General features: G+C 40.2%; 1 protein-coding gene across 1 annotated transcript in view; it reads right to left on the bottom strand.

Annotated features, from left to right (window-relative positions):
* Positions 1-9,289: 9,289 nt before the first annotated feature.
* Positions 9,290-16,692, bottom strand: part of USPL1 (ubiquitin specific peptidase like 1) — a 39,869-nt gene continuing 32,466 nt past the window's right edge. Inside the window, exons 8-9 of the mRNA XM_082859366.1 lie at positions 14,826-14,983; positions 9,290-12,926 (exon numbers count right to left, since the gene is read on the bottom strand). Of these exons, the coding sequence (XP_082715492.1) occupies positions 11,026-12,926; positions 14,826-14,983 (2,059 nt within the window). The 3' untranslated portion in view covers positions 9,290-11,025. The remainder of the gene's footprint in view (positions 12,927-14,825; positions 14,984-16,692) is intronic.

Below are 16,692 nucleotides of genomic sequence, written 5' to 3'. Positions count from 1 at the left end.
GAAATTTCAGGACAAGATGAGGGCACGATGGGGGTGATGGACAAAGTGTACTTAAATAGGGAGCAGTGAAAACGAACTTAGCTTGTGGAAGGGCTCTGAAGACCAAGAGAAGAGGCTGTCTGAGAACAGTATGGAGGTTCCTTAGAAAACTAAACACAGGGCTTCCCCGGTGGTGCAGTGGTTGAGAATCTGCCTGCCAATGCAGGGGACATGGGTTCGAGCCCTGGCCTGGGAGGATCCCACATGCCACGTAGCAGCTGGGGCCGTGAGCCACAACTACTGAGCCTGCACGTCTGGAACCTGTGCTCTGCAACAAGAGAGGTCGCGATAGTGAGAGGCCCGTGCACCGCGCTGAAGAGTGGCCCCCGCTTGCCGCAACTAGAGGAAGCCCTCGCACAGAAACAAAGACCCAACACAGCCATAAATAAATTAATTAGTTAATTAAAAAAAAAAGAGTTATCGTTTCAAAAAAAACTAAAAACAGAACTACCGTATGACCCTGCAATCCCACTCCTGGGCGTGTACCCAGAAAAAAAACATAGTTCAAAAGGATACATGCACTTCAATGTTCATTGCAGCATGGTTTGGAATAGCCAAGACATGGAAGCAACCTAAGTGTCCATCGACAGAGGAATGAGTAAAGAAGATGTGGCCCATATATACAGTGGAATATTAGTCATAAAGAAGAATGAAATAATGCCATTTGCAGTAACCTGGATGGACCTAGAGATTGTCATACTGAGTGAAGTAAGAGGAAGAGAAATATCGTATAATATAGCTTATTTGCAGAATCTAAAAGAAATGATACAAATGAATGTATTTACAAAACAGAAATGAACTCACAGACTTCGAGAATGAACTTACGGTTACCAGGGGGGAAGGTGGAGGGAAGGGATAGTTACGGAGTTTGGGATTGACATGTACACACTGCTGTATTTAAAAAGGATAACCAACAAGGACCTACGGTATAGCACAGGGAGCTCTGCTCAATGTTATATGGCAGCCTGGATGGGAGGGGAGTCTGGGGGAGAATGGATACATGTATGTGTATAGCTGAGTCGCTTTGCTGTGCACCTGAAACTATCACAACATTGTTAATTGGCTATACTCCAGTATAAAATAAAAAGTTAAAAAAAAAAAAGAGAGAGAGAGAAGAGGCTGCACTTTACCCTGTAGAGTAAGAGAGTCACTATTAAAGGTTTCTGTTTCAGGACAGAATGAAATCTATTTTAGGTGGTTGGGTTGGCAACAACGTCAATAAGAAATAAGAGATCAGAGGACAGTTTAGACGCAATTATATTTCAAAGGAGAGGCAGTGACACTCTGGGCTAAGGTAGGTAGAGGAAAGAAGGCATGGATTGATTCAAGGGAAGCCTGGTCAAGATTTAGGGACTGAAACAGGAGGGAAGTTTGAGGGTGAAGCCCGCATTTAGAGCCTGGGAGACCCAGAAAATGGTGATACCATTGCTTGATGTGGGACTTTGGAGGGGTCTTAAAGAAACCTTGAAATTAGAAAACGTATACATTGTCCATACTCTTAGCTTTCCTAACTTGTGGCCTGTTCTCCACCGTGGAGTTTATCTAGAACCTAGTCTCAGAAACAATCTTCATTTTAAGTTAAACTTCATTTATTTAAGATAAACTTCCCAAGAGACTACTTAGGGGTCCACAGAGCCCTATGAAAATCTGAATGGGAAGCTAAGGACCCTCTCCCCAGAATGTACACATTCACAGAGAAAATCTTATTGACAATGTCCAAGAGTCACAGAGGCTCTGGAGCAGAGTTCTTGGCCCCCAGATTTTGAAGGCCAGGCTTTGTATTTTATTTATTGGATTTGTATTCTAATTACTGATAAAGGTCATAAAGCATGTCAAATCCAAAGTGTTTAGGTATGGAAAAATTACTAAACTGAAGATTTTAAGGTAACACAAAGAACTAGAAGAGTCTAATAGTATTGACAAGACACAAAGAGAAGCCAGTAGCCAGTTTCTTTACTTTCTTTCTTTTTTTTTTTCTGATCAATTAATTACATATGTAAAATTAGTAATAAAGGACTTGAGACAAAAAAAAACTGCCTTGAGGTTTTAACATTTAATGCTTTATTGTTACAGTCTGGACCGACTGGAGGTACTGGCTGTGAAGGGCTTCAATATAGTGATCCTTCCAGGGTCCCTTCTATAGGGATTTACACCATCACCAGATACCAATTTGTATTTCTTTCTTGGGAGTTACTTTAATGACACCCAGCAAACTATCATATTTTACTCACCCCCTCATAGGAATTGAGCCTTTTTTTCTTTTTTTTTTTAGTAAAAACAAACCAAAAATTATTGTCTGTCAAAGATGACTCAAACTAGTTATTCCTAAACAAGTAAATCAAATACACACTTTAAAATAAGGAGATCTTCAACTACCTTAGTAATAAACTGCAAAGTAGATCATAGATTATTATATGCATGTGTGGGCATAATGATAGTTTATTTATACTTAATTATCCAATATATTCACCGGTACAAGAACATAGGCTGGCTTGATAATTGGAATTCTAGTGAGGTGGATGGACCTAGAGTCTGTCATACAGAGTGAAGTAAGTCAGAAAGAGAAAAACAAATACCGTATGCTAACACATATATATGGCATCTAAGAAAACAAAAAAAAAGGTCATGAAGAACCTAGGGGGGTTAGACGGGAATAAAGACACAGACCTACTAGAGAATGGACTTGAGGATATGGGGAGGGGGAAGGGTAAGCTGGGACAAAGTGAGAAGGTGGCATGGACATATATACACTACCAAGCGTAAGATAGATAGCTAGTGGGAAGCAGCCGCGTAGCACAGGGAGATCAGCTCGGTGCTTTGTGACCACCTAGAGGGGTGGGATAGGGAGGGTGCGTGGGAGACGCAAGAGGGAAGAGATATGGGAACATATGTATATGTATAACTGATTCACTTTGTTATAAAGCAGAAACTAACACACCATTGTAAAGCAATTATACTCCAATAAAGATGTTAAAAAAAAAAGGAATTCACTATACTACTACTACAGAGGTGAAAATCTGCAATGGATAAGAACTAAATATAGAACTGAAGTTTTAAATATAGAATTTCCCTATTAGTTATCAAGCACAGGGATGCTTTACAGTAACCATAAGGTCCATATCACTGGGACTCCAGTTTACAACTCAAACATCTCGACATCCTGCTGAACAGGCCCCGTTTACGATGCCTTGGGGCTGGGGGAGTTTTAAGTATCAGGTGAGTTGTAGACACACTTGAACTTCTCAGCATATTTAGATCATCTCTGCCTCCAAAGGCGGTGGGAAGGTTATAATAACGAGAAAGCTGGCAAGAAGGGTACTTGATCAAGCTATTAATGCCTGCAATAACTAAACAGAAAATGCATTTTCATTTTGAGATTTGAAGTATTTCATAGGAGCTCCTTTTCTCCTGATGACCTCTCGCTTCTGTGGTTACATTTAATCTCCTGATTAAACTTCTCCGGTACCAGATTTATTGTCGCTTTGGCACTTTGCTGTCTTGCAGAAGTTAATAAGTGCCTTTTGTGGGTCTGCTTTACTCAGAAGCATCCTGCAGTGCCTGTCAGCCGCCTTTGCCTCTTCTGTGGCTTCCTGAGGGAGCACGGGTGGGGAGAAAGGGGTGAGGATCTCCTGGAGGTGAAAAGCAAAGGAGGGCCAGAAAGACAGTCACAGAGAAGCTCACTGAACAGGCCTGTTTCAGAGCCACCAACCGTATGGGGCTCTTTACCTGCGGCAGGAGCCCCCACAGAAGGAGATGCCTCTGGAAACGGCTCAGAAGTCATTAGTTTAAGGTCACTCCTTTGGGATGCTCCCTCTAACCTGCCAGCTCGATTCCACCCTTCCTCCCCTGCCATAACACATATGGACACGGATCACCGTCCTTGGCCCCAGATTCTGAGTTTGGAAGAACTAGTCCATTTTGTGTTGTTTGCATTTGCGGTACCCAGGAAAACACTAAGATAACTAAACTTACTGCAGTAATCATTTCACAATATATGTAACTCAAACCATTATGCTGTACACCTTAACTTTCTACAGGGCTGTATGTCAATTATATCTCAGTAAAACTGGAAGAAACAAAACTCTAATAAACTGTTATCTTCTGCTTTTCATGTACTTTTTCTGACTTGCAGAGTGGATTACTGTAATAATGTTAACTGGAAGAAAAATTAGCTAAAATTTGATAGACTTTCCTCCTAGCCTTCCCCCCCCCCCAGGAAATTGATATTTACACTGTTTAATTGCCTTCTATAATTGATCACTAAGTTTCTTCCGACATAACTTCAATACACTATAGGAACTCAATATTTGTTAACATAATATGAAAGATATAATATGAATGGTGTATTTTGAATGGTTAAAGAACAGTGAGGTGATTCAATAAATGGTTTTCGAACAAATATACTGCTGGGGGAAAAGAAACCTCATGGTACCACATCAAGATACACTGCAAAAGAATTAAAGATTCATGGAAGGAAGGAAGGGAGGGAGGGAGGAAGGAAAGGAAGGAAGGAAGGAAGAAAGGAAGGAAGGGAGGGAGGAAAGAAAAGGGGGAGAGAGAGAGAGGGATGGAGGGAGGGAGGGAGAGAGGAAAGAAAAGAAGGAAAGGAAAGAAAAGAAAGAAAAAGGAAGGAAGGAAGGGAGGGAGGAAAGAAAAGAAAGAGGGAGAGAGAGAGGGATGGAGGGAGGGAGGAAAGAAAAGAAGGAAAGGAAAGAAAAGAAAGAAAAAGGAAGGAAGGAAGGAAGGAAGAAAGAAAGAAAGAAAGAAAGGAAGAAAGAAAAGAAAGGAGACAGAGAGAGAGAGGGAGTGAGGGAGGGAAAGGAAGGAAGGAAGAAAAGGAAGAAAAGAAACCTAGTTCCATTAGAAGAAATATGTCAATATTTATATATTTGGGGGGTAGAAGTAATCTTGACAAAACTTAATACCAAAGGGAAAAGACTATAAAATAATGTAAAACTTTTGTCAAACCATTAAAAATGATAATCGACTAGAAATCAAAACTGCCACGTGCCGGGGAAAAGTTTAATACCTTAAACGTAAAGCGCAGGTATAAAGCATTAAGACCCCAATTCAGTCACCGCAGGACTGAAGCTCCCACAGAGCTCCTTGTTCAGGCACCTTGCTCCCTGTGGCCCCCTTCAAAAAACTCCCATCTTTCCTTACCTTTCAAACTGCCCAAGAGGCCAATCCCAAGAGGAAGGCTGTAATTGGAACTCAGGATCCTCCCAAACTCCTCTCCCCAAGAGATCCCATCACAACCTGCACTCTTGTTTAGCCCTGTCAGCCTATGAACTCCGATCCTCCCAGGACTTTAAATTCTAGATCTAATCTCTCCCAATCTCTCACTCCATCCAACACCTTAGCCACCGCCCCCCCCCCCCCCCCCCCCCCCCCCCCCGCCCCAGCGCCTTCTGGAGTGCATGGTCTGTCACTGACAGGACTCTCCTGTCCTCAGCTTCTATAAACAGTCTCTCCCTTCCTTTGTGCTGGGTGAAACCTGAATAGCCCTGTCAAGTGGTGGCTGTTTTATCTTCCTGGTTCCCTGCTGTTATTTCAGCCACGGTTCCCCCATCTTCCTTATAACCCTCCAGTGCCTTTAAAGCACAGACCATTAGACTGAACCCCCTGTGCTGTTCCTTTTGCTGTCATCCGCCCTTTTCATGGTCTCCTGCCTTTCCCTGAGGGTTTTAGCTCCTGGCTTACTGTATATTTCTTTCCGCCAGGACTCCTGCTGCCACTTAGATGTCTTTGCCGCCCACAGAGACTATCCACACACCGTCCTGGCTTCTTGGCTCCTGTATCTCCTCACTTTTCATGGACTTCTCACCCAACCTTGGCCTTGCACTTCCCTTGTCATTATTCAGACCCTGTCATCACCAACAACTGTACTGTTTCTGAAAGCTCAGTTTCAAGCACACCACTGTCTAGCCAGCTTACTTCCTCCATGAGTCCCATTCTAGCATTCTTTGAAGCCACCTCCAATCCATTGAGATCTGCTACCACTTTTTAGTTTTTATTTTTTAAATTTAATTTTGATTTTATATTGCAGTATAGTTGATTTACAATGTTGTGTTTCAGGTATAGAGCAAAGTGGTTCAGTTACACATATACATATATCCATTCTTTTCCAGATTCTTTTCCCATATAGTGCCACCACTTTTTGTTTTTGTTTTTGTTTTGCGGTACGCGGGCCTCTCACTGTTGTGGTCTCTCCCGTTGCGGAGCACAGGCTCCAGACGCGCAGCCTCAGCGGCCATGGCTCACGGGCCCAGCCGCTCCACGGCATGTGGGATCTTCCCGGACCGGGGCACGAAACCGTGTCCCCTGCATTGGCCGGCGGACTCCCAACCACTGCCACCAGGGAAGCCTGAGTGCCACCACTTTTTAAATGACCATCACCTGTCCCATGTCCCTACCCCCCTCCTTATCCACCACTACCATCATGTTCCTTTCCTAAAACCTGAACTTTTCTCTTCTCCGTCCACTTTGTCTGACAATACCTCCAACTTTAGCTGACTCCAACTGCCCACCTACTCTCTGTCCCGCACCTGAGCAGCACACGTGATTGCAGAGAAATAAACAACCATCTTAGCTGGTCTCAGTAGAGTTTATGACCATAAACCCCTGGAGGGCTCTCAGCACTGCCTAGCGAGCCCACCGCATGTCCCTATTCAATTAGCTCTGGAGACTCGAGCCTCTCTTCCTTGGTCTTCAACCCCTCCTCCCCTCACGCCCTCAGCTGACTTTACTATATCCCCTGAGAAAAGAATCACAGGACCTTTCTTATCCTCTAATCATCAAATCTCCTAATGACTGTACCTATATACTTTGTTTTTCCTAGTATTAAAATGGATAAACTCTTAACTCTTAAGGTCACACCCTCCTCCTATTTTGGATCTCATCCCAGAGAAATGTGCTCCTGCAACTGTTCCTTTTCTCATGTACAACATCCGTTGTCTCTCTCCCTGGAACACTCAGCCTCATATAGAAACATATTATGACATCTCCCATCTTAAAAACATTAACAAAAACCTTGACCTTACATTCCGCCACCAGGTGTCAAGTGAATGTTTCAAAAGAATGTAGACACACTTGAACCTCTCAGCATATTTTAGATCATCTTCAAAAGAATGTACCTGTATCTGCCCTTTCTCACCACCCCTTTTCGCTTGAACCCATTCACACTTATTCTCACAGCTCCACTGAACTCTCCTGGCTAAGTTACCAAAGATGTACGTCCCTGTTACCAAAGCCAATGTCAAGTCTCAGTCCTATTTCTCTACTTCCCAGCAGCACCTGACAAACCAGCAGCAGATCTGATAGATCCTCCCCTGATTTTCAGGACACCACTCATCTGGTTTTCCTCCTAACTGCCCCTTTTGTTCCCAGGAGCTGTTTTAACTCCTTAAATGGCCCCATCCTATATCGTGGCGTTAAATAGGATCCACGCATTTATAATTCTTAGAAGAGTATCTCCAGCGGCGCCTCTCCTGAGGCCCAACACTGCAGATGCACTTTCCTATTAAATTATCTCTCCTTGGAAGTCTAATAGAGATCTTATGCCTAACGCATCCAAAACTGGATAAGTTCTTTCCTTTAAATGTTCTCCCTCCCAAGTCTGTCCCATCTCAGGAAATAGCGCAACCCATTTGTTCAGGCAACAAACTCTGAGGTTTATCTTTGCCTCCTCTTTCTAGCCCACCTTCAACCATCAACACGACCTGTTGGCTCTGCCTTGGAAAGGCAAGTGATCCAGCTGTTCACCACCTCCACAGGGGTCACCCTGTCTTAACTGAGACTGTTATAGACTAGCACTTCTATTTCTGACCAACTGCATTCTCCACACTTCAGTGATCCTTTAAAAACTAGACCGTGGGCTTCCCTGATGGCGCAGTGGTTGAGAGTCCGCCTGCCGATGCAGGGGACACGGGTTCGTGCCCCGGTCCGGGAGGATCCCACATGCCGCGGAGCGGCTGGGCCCGTGAGCCGTGGCCGCTGGGCCTGCGCGTCCGGAACCTGTGCTCCGCAACGGGAGAGGCCACGACGGTGAGAGGCCCGCATACCGCAAAAAAGAAAATAAAAACTAGACCGTGTTATTCCCTTGCCTGAAACCTTCCAGTGGCTTCCTGTTTTTCTCAAGCACAGACAAGGTCTTTACTATGCTCCACAAAGCCATACGTGATCTGGCTTCTGCCAACCTCTCTGATCTCGTTATAATTCTCCTTCCCTTGCCTCACTCTACTCAAGCGCACTGGCCTCTTCCCTGTTCTCGATCCTGCCAAGCACCCTCGCTCCTCAGGACTTCTGCTCTTCCTGGAATGCCCTTCGTCCAGTCACGTGGCTAAGTCCCTAACTTCACTGAAGTACCTGCTCAAATGTCATGTCACTCCAAGCAACCTTCCAAGTCCACTCAGTCTAAATTAGTCCTCCCATCACTCACCCACTTTTCTCCATAGCATTTAGTGCCACCTGACATTAGTCAATTGTCATTATTTGAAGAGTCTATATTTGTGAATTTGCCTACTTGCCAAAATTGATTTGTAACCCTAAAAACCAATACTTGCAGTGCTCTTGTGGTCATTTATGGACATGTACACAGCAATGACAAATCTGAAGCCCTTGCAGTACATCTGGTCCACACCAAATGTCAAGGCTCTTGACATTGGTACAGATCATTTGGCGTGGACCAAATATGCTCGTGGACATTTTGGATTGGACCAAATTTCAAGGACCACTGGCATGGACCAAATGTCTTATGGACGTTTTTTGTCCTTTTCGTTGGTTACTTCACTTGTTTAAAATGGCCTCCAAGTGCTGTCTAGTATTCCAAAGTGCAAGGAAGGTGTGACATGCCTCATGGAAAAAAACATGTGTGGGATGAGCTCCATTCAGGCAGGAGTTACAGCGCTGGTGACTTTGTGTTCAATGTTAATAAATCAACAATATATACTACCTAAGGTATCTTTAAACAGAAACACACAAAAAACAACATTTGTTGATCAGGTGACAAAAATGTTGTGACCAGAGCCTCACAGGAACCTAACTGTATTCCCCCAGGAGCAGTGGTCCAGTATTTGCTAATTCAGTGTTTGTGGTGACTTGATACAACAGAAGTACCGCAAATAACAGGAGTCAACCGTATGTATCCCCTATTACCACCCAACATTATATATTTACCTCCTTGTTTAGAAGGCAAATTACTAAAAGGCAAGAATTTCCCTTTATTTATTTATTTATTTTTATTGCCTTATATCTGAGGTTTACAACAGTGCTTGGCACTCAGCAGAAATCTAGAAATAGTTGAATGAATAGTAACAAGTAAAGGATGGATAAGCAATTCCTCAAAGAAACTCAACTGGCCAATAAAGTTACACAAAATATTCAACCTCACTAATAATCATGGAAATGTAACCAAAACCAGTCAAGGTTTTTTTCCCCCTTCAACGCTACTACCTGGTGTTGGTGAGGGTTCGGCAAAGCCATGCAAACAAAAAAGTGCATATTCTTTGACCCAGAAATTCCACTCCCAGAAAATAAAACTTGGATCTGTGAAAATTTTTATCAATAAGGATAATTAACAATAACAAAACAATACAAATCACCTCAAAATATAAATTGGTGAAACAATGGTAATACACACAATGTAACATTATATAGCTATCCAAAAGTTGTCAAAAACTAAGATGGAAAGATGCTCATTAAACATTAACACACATCATTAACAAACAGGTACAACAGAATCTCATATTTATTTCTTAAAGTCTAAATGCATAAAAATATGAAAATGTTTGCAGTAGTTATTACCACTAAGTGTTAAGATGAATGCTCTGAAATTTTCTTGGTGTTTTCCTGTATTTTCCCAGTTTTTCCTTACAATAAACATGACTTTTTACTTCTGCAGTCAGAAAAAAAGGGAGGGGGAGGTTTGGGAGTAATTTTGACAAATCATTTTTGCAGTACTGAGTCCCTAACAAAGTATTCTCCCCCAAGACTGCCACCTTCAAACCTTAGTTAACTCTGCTACTAACTCAAATCACTATAGCAGTGGTACTGTTTTGGGCACCCAAACTTTAAATGAAGCTAGAGGTAAAACATATATTAAGTTCAAGCACTGTAGTAACCACTCTATACTCAATCCCAGCTCTACAACTTACTAGTTCTGTGCTGTTTCCTTATCTGTTAAAAGTGATAAGAGTACCTTGCTCATAGGAATGTTGAGGTTTAAATGAATTAATGTTTCATTTATAGTAGAATCCAACATAGGCAAGCCTTACATGCACTGGCTATTTCTCCCAAAATATAACTGCTAGATGGTGTCCCACTTTGGTTACAGAAATAAATGTCTTGGGGGAGAAAGATGATACTGATAATGTAAACTCTTAGCACATCAACACAAAAATAGGTTACTTTTTCCTGTTACAGATCAGTTTTTTGATCACCTAACATTATATAAAGTTCTAGTAACAAGTTTCCTGCCATCTTTTGTAAAGAGAGAAAGAGGAAACAAGTTGTATGAGGGGAGCTTACATTCTACACCACTCTACTGGTAGAAGAGACAGGCTGAGACTCTTATGCAAGACCACAAAACCACTAGCAAAACAGTCATGTGTTCATGTACCATATACAATGACTTAAGTTTGTATCAACTGGTGTTTTGCCTGAACCAACATAACTAAAATTTAAAATGCAGAAATTTAATGTACCCAACTGTACAGACTGCCAGAAACTACAAACTACTTTTCATTTTTAACATTTTGAAATCCTCATTCTCCTACAAACACAAAATGAAGCCAACAAGGAGAACAAATTCTTCAGCATTTAAACTTGTGAAACAGATCATATGCTTTGTGGGCGTAACCAAAGGTAAAACCTTCAGTAGCTTACATTTTGTTCATGACAAGGCCAGTGTGTAAACACTATCTAAAAACATAGTAAATTTTTCCAAGAGTAATAATAAATATTAAACTAAAAACAGTTACCAAGCATTCAACAATTCTCAAACAGATAGTCATCAAAATGAGGGAAGTCTAACGTGTCACTTGCTAAAGAATTTAACGCTGAAGTAGAAAAAAACTCATCAAAAATATCAGTCTTCATGGAATTTTCCGAGTTCAATGTTGTAACATAGGCATTATTTGTGAGTGAGTCTGGCTGAACTTTGCATTGATTTTTCTTAGTGGGGCTGCAGTAATTATGGTCCTGTCTCAGATGAATGTTTTGGGGAATACTGTTTAATTCATTAGGTACTGGTGCTGGGATATGATTATCTCCCATTTCTAAGTACCTAAAGTCAGCCTCCTCATTTTCTGAGAGCTCTGTTGAAACAACCGTTGTAGGGGACAGTAATTCTGCTAAGATTTCTTCATGAGTTTGACTACTGTATGAGGAAACACCAGGAACTGTAGGGCATCCAGATTTACCATCGGCAATATCGATTTGATGTTGTAGTTCTTTTAGCAAGTCTTCAATTGATTCACAGTCATTTGGAGATCCACAATGGGACACAGGTTCTAAATTTTCACTTGGAAGTGTTCCATTTTGGGGGGAAGACATAAGAGCAGCTAATTTCTTCTTTTTTGCCTTAAGTTTTTTAAGAAGTTTTAGACGAAGTTTATGAATCTGACCCTCAACTGAGTCTCCACGGTTTGCTGAAGAAACACCATTTTCATTTCCATGAGAATTGTGGTTGAGGTGAGCTCCACATGAGGCGTTTTCACATTTCTTCAAAACTTCCAAATCACCATTACCATCAGCAGGGAGAGCAGAAGCTATGCTAACTGGTGATGGATGGCTTGGTGCAGGGTTGCTAACTGGAGAAGGCTTACCTGCACAGCTATGAGCTTCCCTGGATGCCCAGTTACCCTTTTGTTTTGTACCTTTAGTTTTAAAGCCACCAAAATTATTTGCCCCCTTAACTGAAGGCGGCAAATCAGTCACAGTGTTTCTACTATGAGCTGAAACATAAAACGGCATAAAAGAAACACCCTTGCTTAATAAGCCTTTAACCCAACTTCCCACAAATGGTTTTTTCTGATTTTCTTTCAGAAATGGATTCTGTGACAGCTTAGCTGTTACGGTTTGAGAAGACGCTGCGGTTTCTTTTTCCTTCAAATCAGACACCTGAGATGTAACATGTTGTTCTGGTTTTAATTTCTCAGTTTTGGGTAAAAGAGATTGTTTCGATGGAGCATCCTTCTCTAGGGCAACTGGATCCTCAGTTTCTACTGACTTTACTCTCTGTGTAAGGTCCGTAGCATGAATATCATTCACAGGCTGAGTAACGACAGTATCTTCTGTATTCAGCTGTACTGATGGCACATTTGTATTTACAAGCTGAGATGAAAAGCTTAAATCCACAAACTGGTCTTGGGTAAGCTTGTCCTTGCCTGGAGCCGATACTAAAGAAGCCATTAGTGACTCCTGCGATTGCAAAGCATGTGTTTTGACAACCCCTGCGTTCTCTGCCACAGGTTTATTTTCTAATAAAAAACTTTCAGAGTTAACCTGTATTTCTTCAAATGTCAAAGGTGAAATATTCTTGTCGACCAAACCTTTCAGACCTGAAAATAAATGATGTTCAAAAGTTACGGCTTCATCCTGTGAAAGAGTATTAGGAGCAACTGACACTTTTGTGGGGTGAGTTCCTGAGGACATTTCAGCTGAGGCAGCATCACCTACAGAACACAGTGCTGGCGAGACTTGATTCTCATCTCCGAAAGCGTGCTGATCATAAGTCTTTTTAAGTGGGCAGCAGGCAGGTGCTTTATCTGTCATTTGGGATGTTTTTCTTTCCCAGATAACAATATGTACCTCTGAAGCAGGAACCTGAAATTTCTCATGCCTTTCAGAACATGGGCCTTTTAAGTCATCACATTCCAGCCAACTTCCTGGGGGATGGGGAAGGAAAGTTAAAGATGTTAGACGTTCAAAAAAACCACCATCCTGGGTTAACTTTCTTCAGGCCTTTTTAACCGCTGTATCACTGGATATCCACCAAAGGAGAATGCTTGAAAACATGGCCTTATCCTTATGTCACCATTTTTCTCTGCCATGTTAAAAGTCCTTACTCGGATAACAAAAGTTATACACTAACATCCAGAAATGTGAAAAACTGAGGTAGTGTTTACTCTTTTCTAAAATGCCCACAAAAATCAAGACAGAAGTATCTTTAACTTCTGGAACTTAGAATACAGTACAGTATCACCTAATATATCTAACAATATTAGAAAATAGATTAAGTTTTTCATAATATAATGAATTTTCAAGATAAATGAAGCTTGTTAACTCAAATGCCAACACTTAATTCAATTCTTATTTCATTTCTTTTTGGGGTTAGAAAAAGAAGCTTTAGGTCTTTAGGTGTCTGCTCTTATTTTATTTCTGAGCTCCTGTTTTCTCATTTGTCAAGTAGGAATGAGATGATGGTGAAGGGAAAGAGGTTAATGTCCCTCTACACACCAGAAAAACCCCAAACAAAACCATCTGTTAAGTTTATGTGGATACACCCTTATAAACTATCTGAACCCACCACTTTTTATCCTATACCCATTAAACTTTGAGAATATTTTCTTTGCCTACGTCAGTGGTTCTCCACCACACATACACATTAGAATCATCTGATTAATATTTGGGCTGAATTCTCAGAGACTGATTCACTGGTCTAGGAGAGAGCCAGGATGTTTTTTATAAGCTAACCATACAATTTTTATATGCTGTCAAAGTTGGAAACCATCTAACCTCTTCTACCTGAAGCAGACTTTTCATTCTCTAGAATGCAATAAAAAAGTAAAATAAATTTTTTCTAAGTTTTTTTATGTTATTGAGAACCACTTCCCCCCGCCAATTCTGAAGAAGGGTAAAACTTTAAGGTAATAACTATATTTCTAAAATGAGTTTCAATTTGCAAAGTGCAAATTGATGACACGTTATTGTGTCATCTAACCAAACCATCCCCAGGAAGAAAATATCAAATATGAAAAATTTCCTAACAATTGTAAATGGAAAAATAGAACAAAATCAAAGTGACCCCTTATCAATGAACTGATATAACACTTTACAGAGACTGAGTTATCTTGTCTAAGACAAAGTGAACATCGTGAGGGGAAACAAACTCAATAATAAACCACATTAAATATACAGAAGGGAAAAAGCAAAATTCATGAGCTGTACTAGTTAACCTTGTATTGAAAAGTTTAATTATTTAAATAAAGGCTTTACCTTGACTGTAGCTGTTAGCAAACTATGGATTTCAGATATTCTATTTCACAGTGAGAGAAGGTTACATAGTCTGCAATGTCTAATAGTCTTAGAAATAGATGTTTACTTTTATTTATATTACTAACAATTGCAAACTCAGCAAAACTTATTTTATTTTTGTTCTCAACTAAAAAACCTCCAGAACAACGTACTTTCTTTTTAAAAGAAATACAAGGTTATAGATCTAAAAACTGAACATATATTCCTCATATAATAAAAAATGAAAGCAAAGGCATTAAGTGAAAAATAGAAAACTGTAAACCAACAGTAGTATATCACCTCAATCTCTGTCTAAAAAAAAATACGTATATGCATGTGTATACCCATAAATATGCTAATATAAACAAGCAAAGTTAAAAGTTAGGAGTGATTCTAAAGCAGAGTGACAGAATAGAGGAGAGGGGCAGAATTGTAACAGGCAAGGACAGGAAGAGAGAAAAAAGAACCAAGGCAAAGTCTGTCTTAAAAGAACAAACTACAGTTTAGTGTCCATGCCTATTATCATAAAAGGAAAACATTTAAACACTTACCATCAGCATCTAAAATCCATGTTATAAAATGATTATTTGCTTGGTACTGAATTACAGAAGTTATTTGATAAAGACAGCCTTCAGAATGAAATGAATAGTGCTGCAAGTCATTATGCGGTAAGCCTTCCACAAAGTGCAACATGAATATGAGAGATACTCTGTGGGAGAGAAAGGTAAGAGAAGTCAAACAAATGTAATACCATGTGTCTGGTTATACAAAAGATGGTCTAAAGCGAGTAAGTCACACATAACATTTTCAAGGCCAACTGCACTGATTTTTCTTGAGAACCTCCAGATGTGTGCCTTAATTAGAAATGGAGAACTCACTCTAAGAAGAATGTAACAGTAAACCCTTCTCAGAATGGTATCACTGACAGTTGGAAGCCATCATGCAATAAGGCTCTAACACAGACCATTAAACAAAAATTGCTCTGTGAGCCGTGATGCTGCTTTGGCTTAAAGAAGATCTCTCGGAAACTACTTCACAGAATCAAAAGAAAAAAATCCAGACCTTTGAGAATTCTCTTCGGCATCAAGTGCCCAAATTAATTGCCTTTGTTAGATGGGACAGGTGATATGTGAAACAAAATAACAAACGTAAGATATTCAAACAAACATTTTAAAAACCGCAACATGCTAATACTTTGGCCTATTTCTCTCAGTTTTCTCAGGAAGTAGAGAGACCCATCAAACTAAAATTTCTACTTACAAAAAGTTTATTTGTGAGGAAGTAGAGAAGAAAATACAACATGATGGTTGATTTACTATAAACTTCAAGACATCCATAATTTCAAAGATACATTTTATTATTACAGTAACATAACAAACCAGAAAATAGAACCCAAAATAGGCCTCAAATAATTAAATTTAACAAAGCTCTCAGGATTTACAAAAAATGTTGAATACCTCTTCCCAATATTTAAACAGCTGTCAAAACTTACTTAGCTTACCAAAATTTATTCAGCTGAAATAAACTTGAATCAATGTCCAAAATGCAGATTATTCAAACTGATGAGAGATAATTTGTAAATTATCCCTTGTCAATCTTTCTGTTAGAGAATGATCAAATCTTTAAAACTTAAGTACCGATAAATAAAAAGTCCTGCAAAACCGTCCATAACACTAAACTCTCATTGTTTTTTGCCACACATTGATCTGAGATGCCACTGATTATATAAAATGTACCATTATGAAAGAAGACTGCCAATTAAACTATACCATGCCATCGACTTTTAGATGTATTCCCATTTCAAACATGTTAAGAGGTGAAACTGTGTCTGTGAATCAGTGATCCACAGAAAAACCAGAGATTTACTCTCACAGCTGGATACGCAGGCTTTGGGTCTCTTCAAGTACTAATACTTAGTTCTTTTGGCCTCAGATGTTACCTTTTCAATATATTTGCTGAGGCGAGTTACTAAAACACTCTCTTGTTGATCCCTAGACTACACAATCTTACTAGTTTCTTTGTGAGTTTACACGTGGAAAATGTTAAATAAGCAGCATTTATTTCTTAATGGCATAATTTTAAAACAGTACAACTTAGAAACGTTGGCTCCTTGGAGTCAACAAAATAAAGCAGATGCCTCCTCCTTTTCTAGTTTATTCTCCTTTCCACGTCTCCTAAACCCTAGAAGTCACGGTATTTTCCTACCCATAATTCCAGCTTGTCTCATTTCCAGCCTCTCAGGTGAGGGTTGAAGTTTACCTCTAGCTTGGCAATAACAGATTTTGTTCTCACACTTCTTCCTACCCACAGTACCTTGAGTGTCAAGGACAGTGCTCAGAGCTGAAGAGAGCAAGTCAGGTTCTGACTCAACCATAAAAAACTGGATGGGACAGGTTAACAGAACTGGAACCAAGAGTC

The sequence above is a fragment of the Leucopleurus acutus genome (genome assembly GCF_964270905.1).
Source record: "Leucopleurus acutus genome assembly, chromosome: 18".
Taxonomy (NCBI): domain Eukaryota; kingdom Metazoa; phylum Chordata; class Mammalia; order Artiodactyla; family Delphinidae; genus Leucopleurus; species Leucopleurus acutus.
The sequence above is the reverse complement of the archived record's forward strand: the minus strand, read 5'-3'. Positions and strand labels throughout refer to the sequence as shown.